Genomic DNA, 23,317 nt, shown 5'->3' on the forward strand with positions numbered 1-23,317 from the left:
TAATGACAAATAAGTCGTTTTCTAATTCTGCAGTAACCACAGTGCCTTCACATTCCAGCAAACATTTGTTGTTTTTAAAAGTTACTGTAAACCCAGAATGTAGTAATGACTTTACAGAGAAAAGGTTATATTTCAAACTAGGGATATAAAGCATGGGTAAAGGGTGCTTACTAATAGAATATTGAACAAGTCCCTCCCCAGCTACAGTCACATTCCAGCCATTAGCTAATTTGACCTTTTTAGTACTTTTCTTCATGTTTAGAAACAGTTTTCTGTTTTTTGTTATTGATTGAGAGGCACCGCTATCAATCACCCACCAATCATCTCTTATATTAATAGATGAACTGGTTGCTAAATTACACCCTTTCCTGGGTTTAGCAGAGTTTCTAGCAGATACTTTCTTATTATTACAATATTTTGCAATGTGCCCCTTAGCCCCACATGCATAACAGCGTTTAACAATATTGACATTCTCATATACAGCTTCCACTTTTGGTTGCTGTTGCATCCTTAACTGGTCTCGTTCTTGCCTACGTTTGGCCTCATCCAGTAACCTACCAGTTATACTGGCCAATGTTAGTTCATCTCTAGACAATACTTCTAATGATGAAACAAAAGAGTTATAACTGTCATCCAACGATGAAAGAATAATATAAACTTGCTGCAGTTCAGTAAACACAAGGTCTTTCTCATGTAGCTCCTGGAAAAGCCCTGTCATGGAGTCCAGGTGAGCCATCATGTCTCCTCCTTTCTGAAGATGTAAGCGAAATAATTTCCGTGTCAGGTAGATATGGACACCCACAGAGTCACGAACGTAGAGCTTCTTTAGCTTTGTCCAGCACCTCGCAGCAGACTCTTCACCCCGGAAATGGACAAGTTGCTGGTCTCCCAGTGTCAGGCCAATGATGCATAAAGCACGCTCGTTGTCCCTGTGAAACTTCGCTATCTTTTTGGCATCTTCTTCGTCAGCAGCATTCAATGCAGTTATGTCCGGTGGATTATTAACCATGTCCCACAGTCCTTCTTTTCGCAAAAGTAGACAGCATTTTGTGGACCAGGTAACATAGTTTGTACCATCCAACCGGGTTATGGTAGAATAACTTGTACCTTGCTCAAAAGCCATCATCTTGACTACTACATCCACTGCCTGCACTTCTCACTTCCGCAAAAACAAATTAAAGAGCCCTGGAACGTTCTGGGCCCATAACCAATGTTAGGGTGTGTGTAAAAAGTATTTGTTGCTTGTGCAACGAGCAGAGCAGAAACACACAGGGAAGGAGATAAACGTGCAGCTCGTGTGAGAAAAATACTTTATATACAAGATAATAAGCAGTCTCGGTGTAGGTAAAACAGTCCAAGGTCATAAACAGTAATATCAGTCCAGTAATTATCTTCCCTTACCAAAGCAAACAGACTTTAGTAACTCTTGGTATACAGTACCATATAACAATTCAGTCTAACACCAATCAGCAGAAAAATGCAAGAAGCAACAGGAACAGGAACAATCAGGAACAAAGAACGCTTCTCTGCGCTGCTTATTTATGCACTGTAGCCTAATTACAGGGTTCAGCAAACCCTGATTACGTGGCTCAATTGTTTCTTAAAGAAACAGATATATTGCCTGACCAACAAGTTAGGAGTAAGCTACAAGCTGAACCTAACATTAACCATATTAAAATCTCCACCTAAAATGACATGTCCTTCTTTAAATTCTTCTATTACTTTAAACAATTCTAAAAAAAATTCTCTATGTCCCACATTTGGGGCATAAACATTAACCAACGTATATTTTGTATTTTCAATTTGACCTTTAATCATAATAAATCTACCATGCCCATCTTTTTTTATACTCTCCATAATAAATCCAGTTCTTTTAGAAATCAGTATGGCCACCCCATTTTTTTTTAAGTCCCCAGTGACTTTTCATAATGGAGTGACCACTTCAAACGCACTTCATTTACTCTCTCCTTATCCTGGTGAGTTTCCTGCAAGAAAATGATGTCAGATCTTTCCTTGTTTAATAATTGTTCGATTCTTCTCCTTTTCACTACTGCCCCCAAACCTTTGACATTGAGTGTTGTAATTCTTATAGTTTTATCCATATTCAGCACATACAAATTCTTTACGATCCCTTGTGCACTTTAACTTAAACCAACATATAAGAAAACACAAAACGACCTCAACTAAATAACCCTCAAAACCTACCCCCCTTCCCCACCCCCACCCCCAAATCTCCCCAAACTCTTTTCCCCCCACTAAATCCCCAGTAGCCTAATGCTCCAGCCATTCTCTTAAAGGGAGGGGGGAAGATGAAGCCCACAGTCCAGAACCAGCAAGCCTTCTAGTATTAATATTTTACAGATGTATCATCTCAGTCTTGTCGATTTCACTTCCCACTTGCCGTGGCTCATCTTCCTCCACCATTGGCACTTTTAGGAAACAGCATCGTCCTGCAATTCCAGCCCCAGACTTTTAAGTAGCTCAATGCCTTGCTCCAAAGAGGTAATCCTATATTGTTTCCCATCATACATAAACCTCATAAATACTGCGTATCCCCATGTATACTTTATCTCCCTTCTCTTGAGCTCTTCGGTGATTGATTTAATGCTGCGCCTCCACTTGTTTGGTAACAAAGATCATTATAAGCTTGAACTGTAGATCCTTGAAACTTCAGCACAGCTAACGACCTCAGTTTCATCATCAGCTGCTCTTTTTTATAATAATTAGAAAATTTTACCAAAATGTCTCTGGGGCGAAATCCAGCTCTGAAAGCGCCCACTCTGTGGACGTGTTCAATGTCCTCTTCTCCCGTGGCCAAATTAGGGATTATTTCTTTAAACCATCATGGGATCAATTTCCTCAAGTCCTCTCCTATCATCTCTGGTAAATTTCGAATTCGTATTGATGATCTTCTGCTTTGATCTTCCAGAGAAATCAGCCTTTTCTCATGCTCATCAAACTCCAAAGAGTGATTTTCTTCTAACTGCCTCATTTGTTTCCTAATTGGTTAGTTTCCACTCTAAGAAGCTTAATCTGTTTACCATTATGACTAATATTTATAGCTAATTGGTCCATGCGCTTGTCAACTTTTTCTGCATAAGCATCCATTCTTTTGAAAATCGCTTCTTTAGTGCTAGTCAGCATTTCTCTGAGTTCATCGACTGTTGCTGGCTGTGAGCCAGTTTTTGCCGCCATTATTGTTTCACTTTCTGAGCTCTCTTGTTCCGATTCACCCAGAGATTGTCTTTTTAATCGTGCCGCGGTGTGATTTGAAGGATGGATACGTTGCCACTTATATTTGCTAACACCTTTTTGTTTTTTCGGTGGCATAAATCTTCACAGCCTGGGCAACAATCAAATAAACCTTCTGCTTCCAGCGGGTGTTTTTTTTCCCCCCGTTTTTCTTTTTTGTCCGTAATAAAACAGGCTGCTTAACCGTGTGAGGTTGTAAAGTTATTAATCACTCCTTGAAGCTAGCTGCTGTCTAAAAACAATTCCAAACATTCTTCTGTGGCATTCCAACAACAGCGATTAGGCCCCACACTTTAAACACTCTTTATCGGTTATTCACTGTCCCAAACAACTCTCTTTTTTCCTCCGCTGTTGGCCCAGATAATCATAAACAGACCTCCACAACTTTCTGTCCATTTTAGTTAGATGATAAATTTTATCGGCCCACTATTCCGGAGCCGGGAAAAACTCTTACCGGCTCATCAGGCTGTCAGGCTCCGCCCCCCGCCCCCCGTAAACTTCTATTTTAGAAACTAACAGATTACAGAATTGAATGCAAAATGAATTTGAGATTATTTTATAATCTGTTTCTTTTCCTTAGGTAGACTCAGAGGAAAAAAATCCTCAAAACAGAGATTAGCTTTTTAAATAAACACTGCTAGCAGATATGTGATTATTTTTTAAATTATTCTTATATACTGTACTTGATAAAATGAAAAGTAGTATATACCTTTCAACAATTGATAACTGAGTAATAGACAACCTTCTGTCTCTTCATAGATTTTCTGGATTCTTAATTGGAAAGAATTTTATCTTTTTGGAGGTGTTCTACAACATTGTTTGATTATCTATGTTTTTAACTGCTCCTGATTATTTCTTAAACACAAATAACTTTACAGCTGTAGAGACCAGATAATACTTACATTTCATTGTTTTCACAGCAACTTTCTGAGTGGTTCCATCAGGATTACTGAGACTCCCTTCCATGACTGATCCAAATTCACCTAAATGGAGAAATAATACCATGTTTATCTCCATACATAAAATCCCATTTCAAAATGTAGTTAGCAAGAGTGAGAGGATTCTTCAGATCAACAAAGAACTAATGGGGATAGGCTCAGCTGCTTGGTGAAGCATACTTACCTCATGTTATCAAGCTATCTAATCCCTGAGATTACATACATTCACAGGAAAAACAAAGGTAAAAGCTGCACTGGAACATTGGCGAAAAGGATATAAATGATCGTAATCTCTACCATGGCCATTAATGATCTTCTACAAACTCAAACTGCAAATCTGGGCATGCATTGAAAACTGTTAAAGGGTCAATCCAGTGTGATAGATATCTTCACTTTTTTTTTTTAAAAAAAATTGATTTATATGCCGCCCTTCTCTGGAGACTCAGGACGGCTTACAATGCGTTAAGCAATAGCCTTCATACTTTTGTATATTTATACAAAGTCAGCTTATTGCCCCCACAAACTGGGTCCTCATTTAACCTACCTTAGAAAGGATGGAAGGCTGAGTCAACCTTGAGCCTGGTAAGATTCGAACCTGCAGAAATTGCAGGCAGCTGTGTTAATAACAGGGTGCATTAAACCACTGTACTACCAAGGCTCCTTGTATTATTGACAGTATTACTAGATGTTGCAAATGAGCAGAACGTATGGAAAAAGGATTTGGAGAGGGGAATGGATAGAAGGATGGGTCTGATAGGAGTTAGAAGTTTGTCTTCAGTTAGGACTCCAAACTATCAGAGTGACTGGGTTAATGACATTTAAATATTTATTACCTAGAAATGAAAAGATTAGTACTGTACAATACTTTGTACCATATAAGTTACAAAGAGTCATGTGAGAGTTAATAAAGTTCTATACTTGAACGAAATCTTGAACTGTAATCTTAAAGGAATACATTTACAACATTTTAGAAGTTATATAAGCCTCATTTGACATCACTTTCATATAAAGTTTTTTTTATGAAGATGGTGCAGCCATTATCTCAACATTATATATAACAGATACTATTTGGATCAGCTGCCCCCTCTAGCATGGAAAATAACCTAATTTTTGTCTATCAAAATGGAAATTATGATATTTTCAAAGAGACCTCTTAGATATAAACAAAGATGGCAACAGGAGAAAGAATGTTACTGAACAGGTTCTGATTTTTACATTTCTCAGAATTGTTTTCCATGCTACAGGCACTTAGAAGGCTCAGATTTAATCTTTAAAAGAGATGGTGAAAAAAAGTCTAGTTGGCCTCTTAAAGTTTGTCTGTACAAAGGAAGTAATTATATAATGAAGTGGGCTAAAAGTGTTTGAAGCTAGCGTAATACCACAGCTACCTTATAGCAGTGGTGGGTTGCTACCGGTTCGCACCGGATCAAGCAAACCAGTAGCAGTGGCAGCGGGAGGCTCCGCCCACTTCCCCGGATGCTTCTGCACATGCGCAGAAGCACTGTGCACACACATGAACTGGTAGCAACGGGATTTGGAACCCACCCCTGCCTTATAGCTATTTTATAAGCAGGCATTAGAAACCCTTGAAAGTTTTTTTTTTAAAGAACATCTTTTTGGTTCCACAATGAGTTCCAAACTCATCCTTTGCCCTGATTTACTATTTATTTAGCGTATGGCTGGTCACACACAATATTAAAACACGTCATTTTTACAGGTTAAAACAATTAAAACAATTTTTAAAAAAGCAGTAAGAAACCTAAGAGGAAAACAAAAATAACATTTCAGAGTTTAATGTCGAGTTTGGAGATCCAGTCAGTAGCTGTCGTTGTTACGCAGAGGAAGTCCCTAAAATCTCCTGGATACCTTCTGTTAAAGCATTCCCTCACTATATGTTGGATAGTCTGTTGGGGGCCCCCGCAATCACATTGTGCTGAAGGTGACTTTCCCCATTTATACAAGGAGTCGGCACACACCCCATGAGCCATTCTAATTCTATTGTATGTCACCCATATGTGTCGGGGTAAATTAAATCCTGGAGGTATACTATTAGGATTAATATGCTCAGAAATATCTTGGGGGGAATAGCTACTCCACGCTTGCATCCACTTTTGTGTGGTGTTCTGATGATCGGCCAGCAGCTTAAGCGCTGTCAAGAGTGGTGGGTTTCTTGACGTTAATCGGCATGTTAAGAGATCAGGAATATAGCCATGAATGGGTAAAGAGGAATTTAACAGGATCTTACTATACTCCCGAATGAGAGCTTCTTGTTGTCTTAAGTACGGGGAAAAGTATGTGACTAAGAACTGGTAGCCAGTAACTAGGTATAGATTTTATGCACCCAGTAATTAGCCTCATCGTATGTTTAAGTTGAACATCAATAAGTCCTGTATGTGACTTTGCCCTGACACTGAAATAGTATCAATTGAAACTGTGCAAAATGTATGTACTGTATTAGCTATTACCTTAAATTAATTCTTAATTAGTTGGGGTTTTTTTTGATCATTTAAAGATAAATTTCATTTTTCCTGGTGGAAATCACTTAATGCCAACCTAGGGAATTGTGAATTTTGACCTATTGCATAATCTTAATGGATTTTGATCAGACCATGTCAACATACTAAAGATACTGACCTCCAACATAATTTCAGCCTGTGCCCATTTTACTTTCTTCCAGTGATACCAGAAAAAAATTGCCCAATATTTGTTTAATATTGTCTTCAAAGATACCAGAAGAGATATTATATTGGCCAGCTCTAATTCCCTTCCCATTGTTTATTTGGCAGGGAGGTTTTGCAATATTTCTAAAGAACAGCATCTCTACCATATGGCAATAAGGAAATTCAAACTGTAGGTCATGTCCTGCTGCACTGCTTCTTTTATAGAGATATTTGAGTGGGACTGAAAATATCCATCAGCTGAAAGTCTAGTCAGATTCTGAATCTTGACTACAGCGGAACATAAATCACTGATTTTGGGGAAAGTGTGAATATTGTTTGAAGTTAAGAAAATTTTCTGCATTTTGCTATTTTTAGTAATATTTCAATTTTTAAGTATTTGTTTTATTATTATTTTATATATAAGTTGCTCTGGGCTATGACTATAATAAATTAACATACTAAGTGATACACTAAAAATATTTTTTTTAATTTACAAGGCTCCTGCCTATTTTGTTTAATACAAGCTGTTCTTTAGAACATATTTGACTGGTAATACTCTAAGGGAGTTGGTTTGCAAATGAAATGCTTTTACCATAAGCTTGACTCATCTTATGCAGGGTGAGGAAAGATGTCTTGCTTGACAGTTATGACAACTGTATAGATGGATGGTACTTACCTTCTCCCAAGATTTTTCCTAGGGCCAAGTTGTTCCGGACAATCATAACATCCTGTAGTTTTTCCTGAAGTTCTTCACTTACTCCTAGGTTACCCACTGGGAAAGTAATGCACAAATGAGATATGAGATACATGTTTACTATATGGGTTTCCTGATTGCATACTTTGTACGGGAAGACACCATCAAATCCTGCAGTAGAAAATTGCTATTTTATGATTAATTTAGAGCAGGGGTGTCAAACTCAATTTCATTGAGGGCAGCATCAGGGTTGTGTTTGACCTTGGGGGGCTGGGTGGGCGTGGCCAGAGTGGGCATGGCCAGCTCAACATCACTCATGTCGGGGGCACCTATGGTGGCCCGAGCTCTGTTTTCACTGGCAGAGGCACTATGGGCCAATCCTTCGCTGTTTCCAGGGTAGCCAGATCTAAGCACCCTGCAGGCCGAATGTGGCCCGCAGGCCTTGAATTTGACACCCCTGATTTAGAGCTATTCAACATATGGGTACAAATGTCTCCAGTACTACACAAATTTTCATTATATTACTTTAGGTTGCCTATGAATTAAATATTTCATCCTTACGAGATAGGAAGCTTTTCTTCTTACAGAAAGCCTGATTATTAAGGAAGAAAGATTCTTTCCAATGCATTATGTATAGTAAATTTTCTTGGGACAATGCATTCAAGTAAGAGGTTTTCTCTACATGCAATATGAAAAATTACAGTCTCTCTAGCTATGACTGATTTTGCAGGAGAAAGCCACCAATGGAACACCATGAACAATTGCCTTTCCCCCCCCCCAAAATATTTACTTCTAGAAAACTGTTGGAACATTTCCAAAAAAGTGGATCCAGAAAAGAAATTGAATGTTCTATTGCAGTGATGGCGAGCCTTTTTTTCCTCGGGTGCCGAAAGCGTGCCCGCGCGACAGCATGCACACATGTGCCAACACCCATAATGTAATGCCCCCCCGCAGGCCCCACGCATGTGCGTGTAACCCCTCACACTCCCCCTGCTCCACACACATGTACGAGTGACCCATTTTGAAGCTAGCAGGCCTCCCTGAAGCCTCCTGGAACCAAAAACGGAGCAGGGGTGTGGTTTTCTCCTTGATAGTTTCTTGATTAGGGTATTGTTTTCTGCTTGTTTGTTTGTCTAGTGTTAATTCCTGCTTATCTGGGTGTAGGCTGCTGGAGAGGATGTGTCATTTAGTTTCCTTCTCAGCTCTTTTAATTGCCTCTTTTGAATGGTCAGTAAATGTGGTTTATCTTCATATGTCTATTGACGGGTGAGCAAACAACCAAGCTCAGAAAGCATCAAGGACTTCACAGTTCATCCCTGAATTTATTCTCTTCTATAGTGTGTGTGTGTGTGAATATGTATTTATGCATAATTCTCCTTCATCTTACATGCTCTGTTTTATAAACGGTCTCCCTTCCTCTCTTCCCATAAAGGATTGTAACACCTATCTAAAACTTACATGTCAGTTCCACAGTTCTGCGGCCATAAGATTTCTTGACTCTGTAATTTACAGCCAGTTCTGTCTCTTGTCTGCTAAAAGCATACCTGGTGGGGAAAGAAACACAATATGATAATGCCATCATAGCTTTATTCCTGTGAATTCTTTAGGAATTGGGGGTATGGAGATTGCAGCTGCCTTATGAGCAATTATTATCTTCCTTTGGGATTACTATGGGCAGGTGTTTGGCTCAGGTTGAATCGAAACAATGAAAAAGGAAAGGAAATTCTAGCTTTTCCAGTCATGTTTCATTTTTTCCCCTGACTGAGTTATATACTTGTTTCCCTTCTTTTATCTCTATAAACATTCAATAATTACACTTATCTCCCATATAAAAGAAAGGCTGAGTCATTCAACTATTTTGGTGAAGTGGAAAATTACTTTAAATACTCATTTTGAAAATGGTGTTCATTAATAGCAATGTACTACCTAAAACTTTCATTTTCATACTTAATTTCCCTCTCATGACTTACAGTTGCAACATTTTAAAAAGAAACCAGAGCTTCTAAAAAATAAAGAGGCCAAGACAGTTAACGCAATTGAGGTTCTATTTTAAAAACTGTCAGTGGAGAAGTAGTTTCAGGATTACCCCTCACAAAAAGCACATTCTCCTTCCTTCCCCTTCTGTCCATGGTCCAATTAAACTCATTCCCTCCTCTCCAACTACTCTTAGCCCCAGGAAGGAAATACCCAAATAAACTGAGATCACCATTCCTTGAGTCAGCATATCCAGTGCACTCAAAAGGAACTTTTTGTGACATACTAAAAAGAAAGCCTAGTCCAACAAACAGAATTTAAAAACACCCGCATTTCACAAATTCAATCTACTGAATGGGAAGGAAATATACATCTAATATATAGATGGTGTTTTAATAGGTTATATTCCCTTAATTTCTTCGGTCAACAAAACAGCTTCAGCAACTGGGCACAGGGAGTAAGAGCCATTTCCTCTGCCTACATTTATTGTCATTGCCCTCAAATCTTCTTCAGGGCACAATCTGGGTGGCAAAATACTCTGGGATTAAAGAAGAAGGAAAGTGAAAGATGAACTGCATGAATAAAAGTTTGTTCACATGATATAAAATTCTAGGCACCATCTTTCTTATTAGAGAATCATGCTCCGAAAAAGAGCTACATTTATACTTAAATAAGGTAACCTACAGTAGGATTTAAAATGTGATAATGTACCATATTCTAACAAAGGGAATTTGCTCTGGGAATTGCACATCTTAAAGGGCCTTAGGTTGAGAAATGCTGCTCTAAAGAAATAAAAATGTTTTTGCAGTAAGTTCTCAGCAGAGCTAAATTTCCAGAAGCATGCTATGAAAAAATATTCTTGGTACATTTAGAACAGCTAGTTTTTTCAAAAGTTTAAAAAGGAAAAGGCAAGAACTGATCACAAGGTTTGTGAACTGAGATTACAATAAGTCTTTGTTGCTCATATAAAACAATCTTCACAAAATGTAACCGAAAGTGGTTCCCTCCCATTTTGGAAAAGATTAGAGATCAAAAATTTATGTGCTAAAAACAGGATATAACCCGTCATATTTGAAAGCTGATTCACCACATTATAATTTGTCAATACCAGGATGTTTGTCAAGGATTTTTTTTAGTGCTATCTGTAATTATTTTACATACTTCTAAGTTTTATTACTGTACCCCTTCTGTATTTGATGTAATACTTCCTGATTTCAGTGCTAAGATTTCCTACATCTATGTGTACATTTGCCCCGAAAATACAAATGTACTTGAAACAGAAGAACCAGGCCTAATAAAGATAATGCAAAAATAAATTACTAAGGTAGCATAAGCCTCTTTGGTTGCCTGAGTTAAATGTGGGCAAATTACTTCATGGTTTATAATTACTCATAGAACCCGTACTCAAGGAGATGAAATTGGAAACTTTTCTTCCAACTTGCACAAACTGGGGCCTATCAATAAGGAAATCAAGTATCCAGTTACATAAAGAAGTATTAAAAGCTAATAGGTCCAGTTTGTTCACCAAATGCTGAGGAATGATTGTGTTTTACACCAAACTAAAATCAAGAAACAGCATTTGCACACGAGTATTCTTCTCCTCCAGGTGTGCCAAATTAAGATGAAGCACCCAAGAAAGTGCATCATCTATAGAGCAGTTCTTACGATAAGCAAACTGTAATGAGTCAAATGTAGGGGGAAGTCATGAAACAATATAGTCCTTTACCAATCTTTCAAAACACTTCATCATAATAGAAGTGAGAGCAACTGGATGGTAATCCCTAAGGCATGTAATTATAGATTTTTTTGGAGACTGGTACAATGATTGCAATCTTAAAACATGATGGAACCATGGTCTAATGCAGTGAAAGATTGAAGATGTCTGTAAGAGCCAGCTGGTCAAAACACTCCTTAAATATTCGCCCAGGGATATTATCGGGACCCACAGCCTTTCGTATATTGACTTTTGCAGGACCTAAACGGCAGTTGTATTAATCCTGAGCACCTATTCATCAGGAAGTGGAACAGCCTTTCTTGCTGGAATGTTATTTGAGGCCTCAAATTGTCCAAAAACATTTTTAGCTTATTTAGAAAATTTATGTCACTCTTACATGTCAGGGAAGCTGCCATATAGTCAGTAATAACCTGGATACCTTGCCAGATGCGCCTATGGTCCATAGGATCTTGAAAAAAATTCTGTACTTTCTGACCTCAGGCCTGCTTTGCTGTTTTTATAGCACGTCGCAAATTACTCTTGCTATAGTAAGTGCTGCCACATCGCCTGAGCGATATGGCAGCACTTCTCACCTTCAACATCACAAAAGCAGTGTTTCTCACCTTCAACATCACACATACAGCCAAGGTTTCTCATTTGTTCGCATAACAATAGTCTTAAGAACACTAATTAAGGACTCAACAGCAGCAACAGAGAGAAACGGCCAGGCCAGTGTCTTGGGGTGGAGAGGAAGTTATGCGTCTCTCCGAATGACCGAGGTGCGAGCAGCACCCAAAGGGCCAGAAGAAGTGCAAGAGATGAAGCAAGTACAGGGGCGCTTCGCTCCCACTCTGAAATATGGAGCGAGTCTCCATCCCCCACCCTTACCTTCTCAGGCCAGGCCAGGTGTGACTGGGAGGGGAGGGTGAGGGGTGGAGCCAGCAACTGGTGGGTTCAGCCGACAGGGAGCCACAGCAGGGGGATGAAAGAGCCATGGATTGCCGCCACCCATTGCTTCGGCCTGCCTGTGCCGCCACCCCCTCCGCCGCAATAGCACCGTTACCTCGTTCTGGCTGGCAAGGGCTGCACTACTCCTTGTTGTACCACCTGCAAAGTTGCACTTTGCATGTACCACCCTCTACGGCGGAGATTTCCAGCCCCACCATGAGCTGCCTAGCCGGTCCCATATTCCAGAACTCTAGTCACAGGACTGGCCCATTGATCATCCCGGAGCAGCTCCTCCACCCGGGTGCACTGTGAACCACCAAAATTTTCTCGCGGACCACCAGTGGTCCAGGTACCACCAGTTGGTGACCGTTGATCTAGACCACTAGACCAAACAATGCCTAACCAAACATATACATCTCGCCAATTTAGTGAAGGGGACATAAATTTGAGAAAATGGAATAAAAAGATCAAGAGTTTACAGAGTTTGTATGAAGTATTTTGCAGTGAAAGTAACAAAGAGAGATTAAGTTACTTAGTGTGCACAAAGCTGTTTCTAATCCCATGCACAAATGAATCATGCTTCACAAACATTCTGCACAGCAGGACCTCTGTTATCTAAACTTGCTGATTATATGAATTCCCATCCTGTATTTTCTGTTACTACTTTTTCAAGCATCATTAAAGCAGCATTCATCTTATTCCAATCTTAGTGATTTTAGTAAATGAAAAGTAAAACAGTGCTCACAACCTGTAGTTGTTAGTGTAGTAATCTGAAATATACATTTGAACAGACATGATACTGTCATGCTGCCATATAAATCTGATTTTTTAACCACACTTAACTTTCAAAGAACTTTAGCCTCCAAAGAACAATCTTTGGAGTCATTCATCATGTTTAGTTATGTCATTGTTATTTCCAATACACTAGCATGACACCCTTAGGTAATTACTCATAGCACTGAATGTGATTACACAGAAGAAGTTCCACTATATTCAAAACAGAACTTACATTGGACTGCAGCTCAATAATTAGTCTTGGGCCAAGCCTGAATTTTAAAGCAAACTTTAGATAATAATTAACTACACTGAACTTTATTCAAAGATCCTGCTTAGTACAGAGTTACGCCGTAATTTTTGCCATAGGGAATTGCAAACACTGAGAATCAGCTACTTGTAATCTTACTCTCAAAATATATTGTATTTTAATTATCATGATTCTTTGGTTAGAAAATGCAACTCTACATGAAGCTGATCCATTTGACCATGGAAGATGGACATAAATATCAGCTGTCTGGGGAATTGTTTGCCACAAGTGCCCTATCACCCGTCAAAGAACTGCAGATTGATACCTGAATTACATTTTAGAAACCATATATCGGGGATTGAGTTTACTAACCTGGTTTTTGGTTAGGCACTTACCCAAATTTGATCTCTTCTGTAATTTTTTTCCTGATAATCACAGATATGTACAGGATTAGTCCAATGATGGCAACTCCACATATAAATCCAAGGACTATTGTAAGTGAATCTGTATTTCTAGATTCTAGTGTTGTAGAAGGTGCAACAGATATCAAACCTATAAGAATAAGACAAGTTACAGAGAAAAGGAGACTGCCATCTTGTTATAGTTGGGGGGGAGGGGGGAAAGAAGCATTATTTGGAAATTCACGGAAGAAAGGGATCCTCATTATAACCAAAAAGTTAGAAATAAAAGGTATAACTAAAACAATGAAAAGGAGAGGACTGAAGACAAATGTGATAGTTGATATGAAAAGTATGTTATAACTGTGGAATTGATGTCTGATTTTCATAGCTGCTGCACAATATTTTGGTATGGTCTGAATTATAAATGATTTGATATCTGAAAAAAGGTTGAATATATGAGTATTGTCAGATTGCCCAGGATACTAATGTAAAAAAAAAGTAAAATACAGATATTACAAAAATTCCTGTAGATCCAAAACTATTATTCCTGTAGCTTTTAACTGGGCAAAACAGTGCATCTTAGTGCAACATGTTTTGAACCAAGTACTTAATGCACAGAATTCATTAAAAAACTGGGACCTATGTCTCTATGGAATTGAACTTTGGTAACTTTTATAAAACATTTATAAAACATAAATCATGTATCCCAACTTTTCAAATGCATTGTTGAAGGCACTGAAGAATCCGATAAGGATGAATCTCTGAAACAACTATCCAAGGATTCATTGATTGTCTAATAATAAAATAAAATAACATGGATTGGACAGCTCTAGTTCCACATGGGAAAAAATATGTCTCAAATGGAATTTTAGAACATCTTCTCTTTAGTAACGCTGAAGGGAAAATGTTATGCCTTGCCCAGAAAAAAGCTTTCATTAGTTTGGAGAATATTGGTGAGGAAATTGGGAATTTGACTGTTTCCCAAAAACCTTTGTCACCCAAATCTATGGGTGACAAAGTATTCATTGCTGGTTGAAATTCAACATTTTAAATTTTTTGGAGAAGTGTATATTTGGTATAGTCATAGCCCCAAATTCACAGAAACTCTGATAGTTACTCACAAGTTATTAGTTTTGTTCTTTGACACTGTTCCAATTTAAGGGGCTATTATCAGTCATCATTACAGTAATCCCAATTGGAAGAACTGGACCTTCAGCCAGTGGTTTAACATCAGCTACAGGCCCTAATCTCAATATTTGGCATCTCTGTTCTAACCTGCGGATTCCAAATTCCAAAATTTCAACACCAAAATATCCAGGAAACCACATAAGGAAACAGTGGCACCAAGCTACAAAATAGGACACTGTGAGTTCAAGTGCAACCTTACTCATGAAGCCAATTGAATAAACTTGGGCCAGTTATTCCCTCTCTGCCCTAGGAAAATGACAATGGCAAGCCACTTCAAAAATCTTGCCAGGAAAACTACAAAGAGTTGTCCAGGTGTTGCCAGGAATCAAGATTGACTTGAAAATGTCCATGTGTGTAGTACGCATGTGTATGCACGCACACACACAAGCACATACACATATGCCGAGGACACTTTCCCCTCATAAAATTCAATACAATTTTAAAGCAGTTTCTCATTTCCTGGACCTAATCTATATGGCTTTTCTAACATGTGTTTTCTTGGAAACTTCCTGTAAAACAGATCACTGACTATAGCAGTATAGATACTGAGAATTTCAATTTATACTCAATTTGGAGCTTTCCATATAAAAAGCTAGTGTTCTATTGTTACCCTGTGGCTACATGACTAGAATTTCAACAACTTTATTTTGCACTATTTTTGTAGTGCAAAAATAAAGTTTTTGATAAGTTAAGTCATATCACTGTATTAATCTGACTTACCATTGCTTGGAATGAACACTGCTACAGGGTCGCTGAACGGCCCAACTCCACCATTAGTGACAGCAGCTACTTGCACTATGCAGGTGACATTTGTAGCCATAAATGGAAAATGGATGAAATTTGTATCTTTATTGGTAGAAAAAGAGTAATTCTTCTGTGAAGAGAAAAATAATTTTTATTTTACCAGTATCTAGTGGACAAGTTTCATAGGTACCTGACAGATTTGCAAATAAACTTTTGCCTTTATTTACTTACAAATAAGCGTAACAAGACACTTGCTAATACCAGCACAATATGTATATATTTATGTACAGTAACTGTCTTGGTAACTATAGTACTTCAAGCACTAGATAGGAACAATTAAAAAGTTGACAATGTTATTTAAATCCATTTTACTGCAGTTTGGAACCCATGCTAAATTACACACACACACACACACACACACACACCATTGTAAACAATAAACAGCTGTGGATGATCAGATTAACTCATTACAAATCTGTCATCTGACTGGCAGACAAAATAATAAGAAAGTGTAATTTAACACAAAAACAAACAAAGCACATTGTAGGAAGCAGTTTGTACAATTGATTTTTTTTAATATTTCCATGCTCAGTCTTCTTCCCTGCCTATTACAAAAACAAAAATCTCTTGTTTGCTTCCATCATGCTAATTGTGTAATCCCTGATGGTTTAGAACTGATGTGTCATTTAAACTGATCCTTGGTGTATTGTTTTAAAAAGAAGCAAAAAGTAATAGAATTAATTTCTACAAAATAGAAAAGAGAAGAAAAAAAAAGAAATTGGGCAGGCAAATCTGTGGGGAGTCCTAAGACAACTTAATATCATAATAACAATATTTGCCCACAATCGTTTGATTAAGCTCCTGGAATAGTGTGCAATCTCTGCCTACTTACTTGAGAAAAAGTCCAAGTGAGCAAAATAGGACTTACTCTTATCTACACATGGACAAGATGAAATTGGCAAGAATACTTACTAATTGTTCTGACCCAACCTTTGCAAGGAATGAGAAACCATATATTCATGAGTAAAACAACCCCCCTTTTAAAACAGGATAGGAACAATCTTTATTCACGTTGGATAGACCAAACCAAAAATAATTACTCACAAATGAAAGTCTTTTCCCCTTCTGAAACAGGACACGAATAGTCTCGGTTCACATGAGAACTCAAGATAAAAAGTTCTTCAATGATTAGGCCAAGGAGAAATAGTCCCTGTTCACACTGGCTGAGGCAAATTCATTACCTATTATTTCCCAGCAGGGAGACTCCATTGGCACCTCAAATATAAAGCAATTAGTCTCAAAAAACCTGGTCCTAAGAAAAGAATCTGACTTGATTGATGTACATGGGAAAACGAATGGTTGTCTGCAACAACAGGCCACTTCCAAACCCCTACTATTTATTTCCCAGCCAGGGAAGGGCTTGCTAGTGTCTATGACTTCTTTTCCCTGAGAGCCAGTTTATTGCCTTCCATTGCTCGCCTCTCCTCTCTACGCATATGCACATCTGGGATAGGTCCCATCTGTTCCTCCCCCTCACTCAGCTCAGGCCCCAATACAGCTGTCTCCACCAGGGGACAGACAGAAGGCTCCAGTTCTGCATCTGTCTCTGATTCTATTTCCTCATCAGAGCTTTCCAAAGGCTCTGAAGCGGGCCCAGGCTCCCCCTCGTCTGACTCTGCTGCTAGCTCTGCTGGCAGCCGATGGGCCACAACACTAATGACCTGAAAATCTCAAAAAGGTTAATACTGTATAAATAGTCAATGAAAATATTATTTCAACAAGTACTACCTACTAAATTTGTGATTTCAATGGAATCAAATAAATATTTAATATCTTTTGTCTGTCTTAAATATCATCCTGATGGAATGTCTTTTGTGATGAAATTAGTATTTGGAGATTTCATCTACTTTCATCTACTTGCAGTCATAATAGCATCAAACAGAAAAAAACCTGCAAATTTAGGCATCATTTTGTCAACGAGATGTGGGTTCCATCTGATAGCATTAGCACACCCAACTTGAAATAAATTTCTATTCCTGGAAATTTCCTGTAGAGCCTATGAATCAGCTGAAGAACAGGGGAAAAAACACAGTACTTGTAGGTACCACCTCCTAGTAAATTGTCACCTAGTAAATTGTCACCCTCCACATTTTCTGTGACTCATAATGCAGCTGACAGACTAGTTTAGTATGATAACATAGTTGAGGGATAAAGCTGGTATAAAAATTCTCTGTAAATAGGAACTAAGAAAAAATTACTAAGGCTGCAACTCTGAGAAAATGAATTCGTTTTTTATATAAATAATTTTATTTAAGATTACAGTTATACAGATTAAAAACTAATACAAAGTATAAAAAAATTAAAAAGCCAGTTTGATCTAATGGTTAAGCTACTAGGCTAAAACCTAGGAGACTGAATTCCTGTCCTGCCTCAGGCATGAAAGCTGGCTGGATGACCTTGGGTGAGTCTCTCTCTCTCTCAGTCCACCTCAGCTCCCAAATAGAGTTGGGGAAATTGTGGGGAAAATAGGAGGAGGAAGAAGGAAGGTATGTTGTGACTTCCCCTTTATCACAAGTCTCAATGATTTTAACAACTTTAACAAACTTCTTGTAAAATGTAGCAAATAATCTCTTCATCCATATCTCATCCCTTATCTTTAAACAGATCCTTAACAGCCTGTCATTCAGTCATGGTCAGCAAAAGTCATAAGGGTTACCAGACATAACATAATTTATCAAAGATATTTCAAAAAGGAGAATAAGTTAAAAAAAAAAAAAGGATAGGCTGGGATTATCAGGAAAAGTATGACAAAATGGGAATAAGTAGGTTATGTCAATTTAAATAATCGCATTCAGAATAATTTCATAAGGTATAGTGATAAAATATCCTTTTATGGTGAATGTTAATTCAAAATTAAGTTCTGCTATGTTCAGTAAGATATATCCCTCTGTAAGAGTGCAAAATAAAGTATTTATCATCCACTATAGATAATTTTTTACAAATAATTTATAATTTTTTATCTATTTTATTTATTAATTTTTTTCAAGTTTTTAATTATTTTTTTACAAACATATCAATGCGTGAACAGTGTGGCCATCTGAGGGTCTTATATTTTAGTACAAATAAAATAATATTCATCATATTTACTACATTTGACAAGCTTATATAGTTCTGGTAATAGTACACATATTTTGGTTAAGTTATAATCTTTCATTATTTAGTTATTCATTATTTCAATATGTTATTTTTATGCCAATCACCATATTCTAAGTGTCATTCCTTTTACTACAAATAAAATATTATTAATCATATTTGTTACATTTAGCAGGCTTGTATAGTTCTAATAATAATACACATATTTATGTTAAGTTATAATCTTCCATTATTTAATTATTCAATATTTCAATATGTTATTTTTATGCCAATCACCATATTATTCAAGCATGCTTAATAATACCATTGTTCAAGTTCTGATTTTCCCTGTTATTACTTCTCTTATTATATAAAAATGTGTATTCCATTAATCCCCCCTCTAGTTTCCCTCCTTATTCTAACTTTTAATTATGCCAGTATTATATTTAAAAATATTCCCTTTCTATCCATTGTCTCTTGCCTGCTTTAAAGCTTTAATTGTTTGTTAATTAGCTTGCCTCCCATATTCCGCTCTTGGATCTTTATCTCTATCTACTTCCACATCTTGACCAATCATTTTATTTTATTTATTTTTATTTTATTAGATTTATATACCGCCCTACTCCCGCAGGACTCAGGGCGGTGAACAGCCAGATAAAACACATAAATTACAAAATTTAAAAACAGTATAAAATCTGATTAAATAATTTGGCCCGTGACAATTTAAACAACCCTAATGTTTTTAAGACAAATTTAAAATTCATCATTTGAATTAAAAAGGGAAAAGAAAAAGTTAGGCCAGGCCGGCCTGTTGAAATAGGAAAGTCTTGAAAGCGCGGCAAAAGGTGCGTAGATTTTAAATATTTTTCCCTTCTCTGCCCTATTCCATTGTCTAATTTTCAAAATGTCTACTCTTGCCCCTATCTCTCTTCCAAAACAGTCTTCTTGCAACTCCAGTTCCTTTTTTAATTCCCTTAAAATACTCTCCCCTCGGCTTGTTTCATCAGTCATTATTATTTTTGTTATCTCCTTCTTGTCATCTCATTTTAATTCTTGGTTTATCAGTTCTGTTTTTTCATCTACTCTTTCAATTGGCTCCTCCTCTTCCTGGGCATCTTGGTCACTCCTTGTCCTTTGTATCATGTTTTCCAGCTCTTCATCTATGCTTTGCATTTTATTCATAATCTCATTGTAGCTTCTTGTCAAAGTATCCTTCATATTTTGAGTTATCGATGCCGTTTCTTCCCAAATTCTACTCATTTCTTGCTGGTGGAACATCTTGTTTAGTTTTATTTTGTCCTTCTTTTGACCAATAATCCAAAAACCATATATTCAAACCTAAAGTCACTTCTCAAAAAGTTCAATATTTATGAATCTTTATATCCCAAAGCTAATCGACCTGTTCCTCTGAATAGTCCCTAACTTTTTTTCCAGAACCTTCATAAGTCCCTCTATAAATTCAGTCTTGTGTTGTAGCCTTCAGGAGTCACTTTAATAATAATTCTTTCTTATTCTCACGTTTAAATCTCCAATAGCTAAGTATTTCTAGGATTTTGAGAATCTGTTATGCCTTTCTTTTGTCAACAGGTGGCTCTCTTAAGTCAAATTTCAATATTAACTAGTTTTATCCAATTTTAATGGTAACAATCCAAAATATAAAGGTGATGTTAGTTTTTTAAGTAAATAGTTCCAGCATTTTGAAATGCCTATCCAAAACAATTCCTGTCCAATTTAGAAATCCAATGTTCTGTATTTTTAAAGATTTTTGCCTTCTCCCTTTGATTCTTTTTCCTTCAATTTTGAAATTCTTCTCAAAATGTTAAATCACTGCTTTTAAAAATAGCAGTGAGCCTCTCTTTTCCTGGATATCCTTTTGGGGTTGACTTTTAAATAAAAAGGATTCTTCTCACCCAGTTCCAGACACTGTTCACCGACTCCGCTCCAGTACAGTCTTAGGTGTTTTTTGGCTGTCCCAGCTTTGTGTCAGCCATCTTTAGGCTGCCTCTTCTCCTTGGCATGGCATAGAAGGAAAAAAGCCCAGGTTCAGCAGGAGAGTTGCGATCTCTCCTGCAATCTCTCAGGGCGCCCCCTCCTTAGTTTCACTGCCCCTACAAGGCGGCTTTGGCTCCTCTTGGAACCCACATACAGGGAGAACTCAGCACAGGGAACACGGAAACCCATTCCCTGTGTCTGATATCGCCATAATGTCAGCTGAAAGTCCTTTATTTATTAAATTTTTATGCTGCCCATTTCTCCTATAAGGTGACTCTGGGTAACTCTATTTTTTAAAATTTAGAATGGACATGAAGACTTTTTCATTATACCTAAATCCCATTGTGGTTACAGTAAAGACCTTTATGACTGGCTTCACACATCACTGTAACCCACTGTAAATTATGTAATTTCTTTGGGATTGGTTTCTTAGAAACAGTGGTTTGAGCTCAGAACTCTGTTTGGAACTATATCTATCTATCCAGAAGACAATGGGAAACTGAAAGAATTGTGCATGCTTTAAAAATGATTTGGAGGAAGTGCTTCAGAACTCACATAGGTTCTTTCACAACAGTCATCTGAAAGAAAATGCTACTACTTTAACTGCCCTAAGTTATTGACTCCTTAAAGCAGCAGCTTTTTTTCCCAGTTTCAAATTGAAGGCTGCCTAATACATTTTTCCTCTTCTTAAATACCAACTGAATCTTTGGAAAGGCAAACTCAAAAATATTTCACCTACACTGACTTCACCTTATTACTTAAGGATGAAAAAAAAAAAAAAGAACAGATATAACTTTATTACATTGGAGAGCAGGCTGAGCACAAAAGTGTCCGTAAAAGGGGTCAAGGGACAAGCAAAGGACAAAATGAGTGTAACAACAACATCATGCTTGTTGTCATTTTTTTTTGACAAAAACATTGGATTCTGTGCATTGGATACTTCTGGCTGAGTCCTATTAACTGGAGAATGGGGCAGCCTTTTCAGAGAGGGAACAAGTGACACACAGTTGCCCAGAATTCTCTAAACTTGCATTTAAATGTTATGGAGAAGACTAAATTGTCACTAGCATCCAAATCAGTTTCAGTTGCCAGTCCAGTTTGATTCCCAGTTAATGTCTAATCTTTGATCAGGCAAAAAAGGATTTGGGGATGAACTGTATTAAAGGATAAATCCATATATGAAAAAGTTTTGGCATTGCATATTTTATTGGGAAAGCTAGACACACAGATTTATATCTTGTTCTGAGGATCAGGAAGTGACCTTTAGTTTACCATCTGTAATATAAGTTGCTGAGTTAGCGTCTCTACTCTGTGCTGGTCAGAAGACCGTAACACCACTGTGCTGATTTCAGTATCTTTGTGCTGTGATTTCTAAATCCTTAAAAATGAACTACTTAAAAAGGGAACAGAAAGCTAACGTTTTATAGAAAACAAACATAAATAATCTTTTATGGAAAATGTACCATATTTAAATAACTCAGTGTGATAATCTCTGAGCAGATATTCATATCACGTTGATGAATGTACAATGTATCTTCTGTGCTACACTTTTGGATTAGAAAAGTAACTTTAAGATAAAGTTATCTGGGGTAAAGAAATGAAAAGTTAAAAAGTTCCCCTTACTTATCCAGAAAATCTCATTTCTGTAGCAAAGCTGTTGTTTCTCTGTTGTATAACACATTTAGCACAATACTGAAGGTAGCCACACTCAAGAGATGAAGAGTCTGTGGAGGAAGATTCCCAGCTACGCAACATCTTCAGGCTCAACATGGCTTAATAACATTATTTGGAAAGCACAACATCAAAACACATCTGGAAGTGAACAGTGACGTATATCCTTATCCTCTTGTATCTGGATTACTGCATTATGATATACATGCATATATCATAATGCTGCCTTCGAAGATAGTTTGAAAGCCACAGCTGGAACAGAATAGGCCCGCCAGGCTACTAGAGGAAGAAATTCATTGTTGCAGAATTTTCCTACAATACCTATAAAGGTGGGCCATGATGAATCTTAGGTGCAATATAGGACTGTAATCTCAATCTTATGACTGTAATCACAATGGCAAAGGGATTCATTTCTGTTTATACAGTTAAAGGAGAGGTCAACACTAATCTGAATGTGATTACTGTAATACTAAACAATTCCCTGTAAAACAGGGACTACCTAAATAAAATGAGAGAAGTTAGCTATCATTCACCATGATATCCTTTATGATGGCTAAGATATACATGTAATCCTTGATTTATGACTTTTCATTTAGTGACCATTCAAAGTTATGATAGACAGAAAAAAGTGACATGACCAGTCCTCACACTTATGACCATTACACCATCCCTATGGTCATGTGATAGCAATTTGGGAACTGGGCAACCAGCATATATTTATGATGGTTACAGTTTCTAATGTCATATATCACCATTTGTAATCTTTCCAGGCAGTTTATGACAAGCATGGTCAATGAAGGAAGCTGGATTCACTTAGTGACCATGGTGATTTGCTTAATGACCATAGCAAAAAAGATCATGGAATTGGGCATGGCATTGAGAGATCTCACTTATGACTTAGAGATGGAAGTTCCAGTCTTCAGGAAATAGTCCATAAACCAGGTAGGGGGAACTTGTATAATCAATTTAATTCAAAGGACAATTT

At 37.3% G+C, this 23,317-nt stretch overlaps 1 protein-coding gene and 1 pseudogene across 2 annotated transcripts in view; both read right to left on the reverse strand.

Moving 5' to 3' along the window:
- MERTK (MER proto-oncogene, tyrosine kinase) overlaps positions 1-23,317 on the reverse strand; it is a 67,192-nt gene that overhangs the window by 22,055 nt on the left and 21,820 nt on the right. The window contains exons 9-13 of one of the 2 annotated variants that reach the window (XM_034427544.3): positions 15,514-15,667; positions 13,600-13,756; positions 9,003-9,088; positions 7,527-7,622; positions 4,155-4,235 (exon numbers count right to left, since the gene is read on the reverse strand). In XM_034427544.3, the coding sequence (XP_034283435.2) occupies positions 4,155-4,235; positions 7,527-7,622; positions 9,003-9,088; positions 13,600-13,756; positions 15,514-15,667 (574 nt within the window). The remainder of the gene's footprint in view (positions 1-4,154; positions 4,236-7,526; positions 7,623-9,002; positions 9,089-13,599; positions 13,757-15,513; positions 15,668-23,317) is intronic. The other variant, XM_087883255.1, reaches the window with a different exon arrangement.
- LOC148116927 (uncharacterized) lies at positions 2,433-3,330 on the reverse strand (annotated as a pseudogene).

Source organism: Pantherophis guttatus, chromosome 1 (assembly GCF_059756535.1).
Source record: "Pantherophis guttatus breed Tessera chromosome 1, ASM5975653v1, whole genome shotgun sequence".
NCBI lineage: Eukaryota > Metazoa > Chordata > Lepidosauria > Squamata > Colubridae > Pantherophis > Pantherophis guttatus.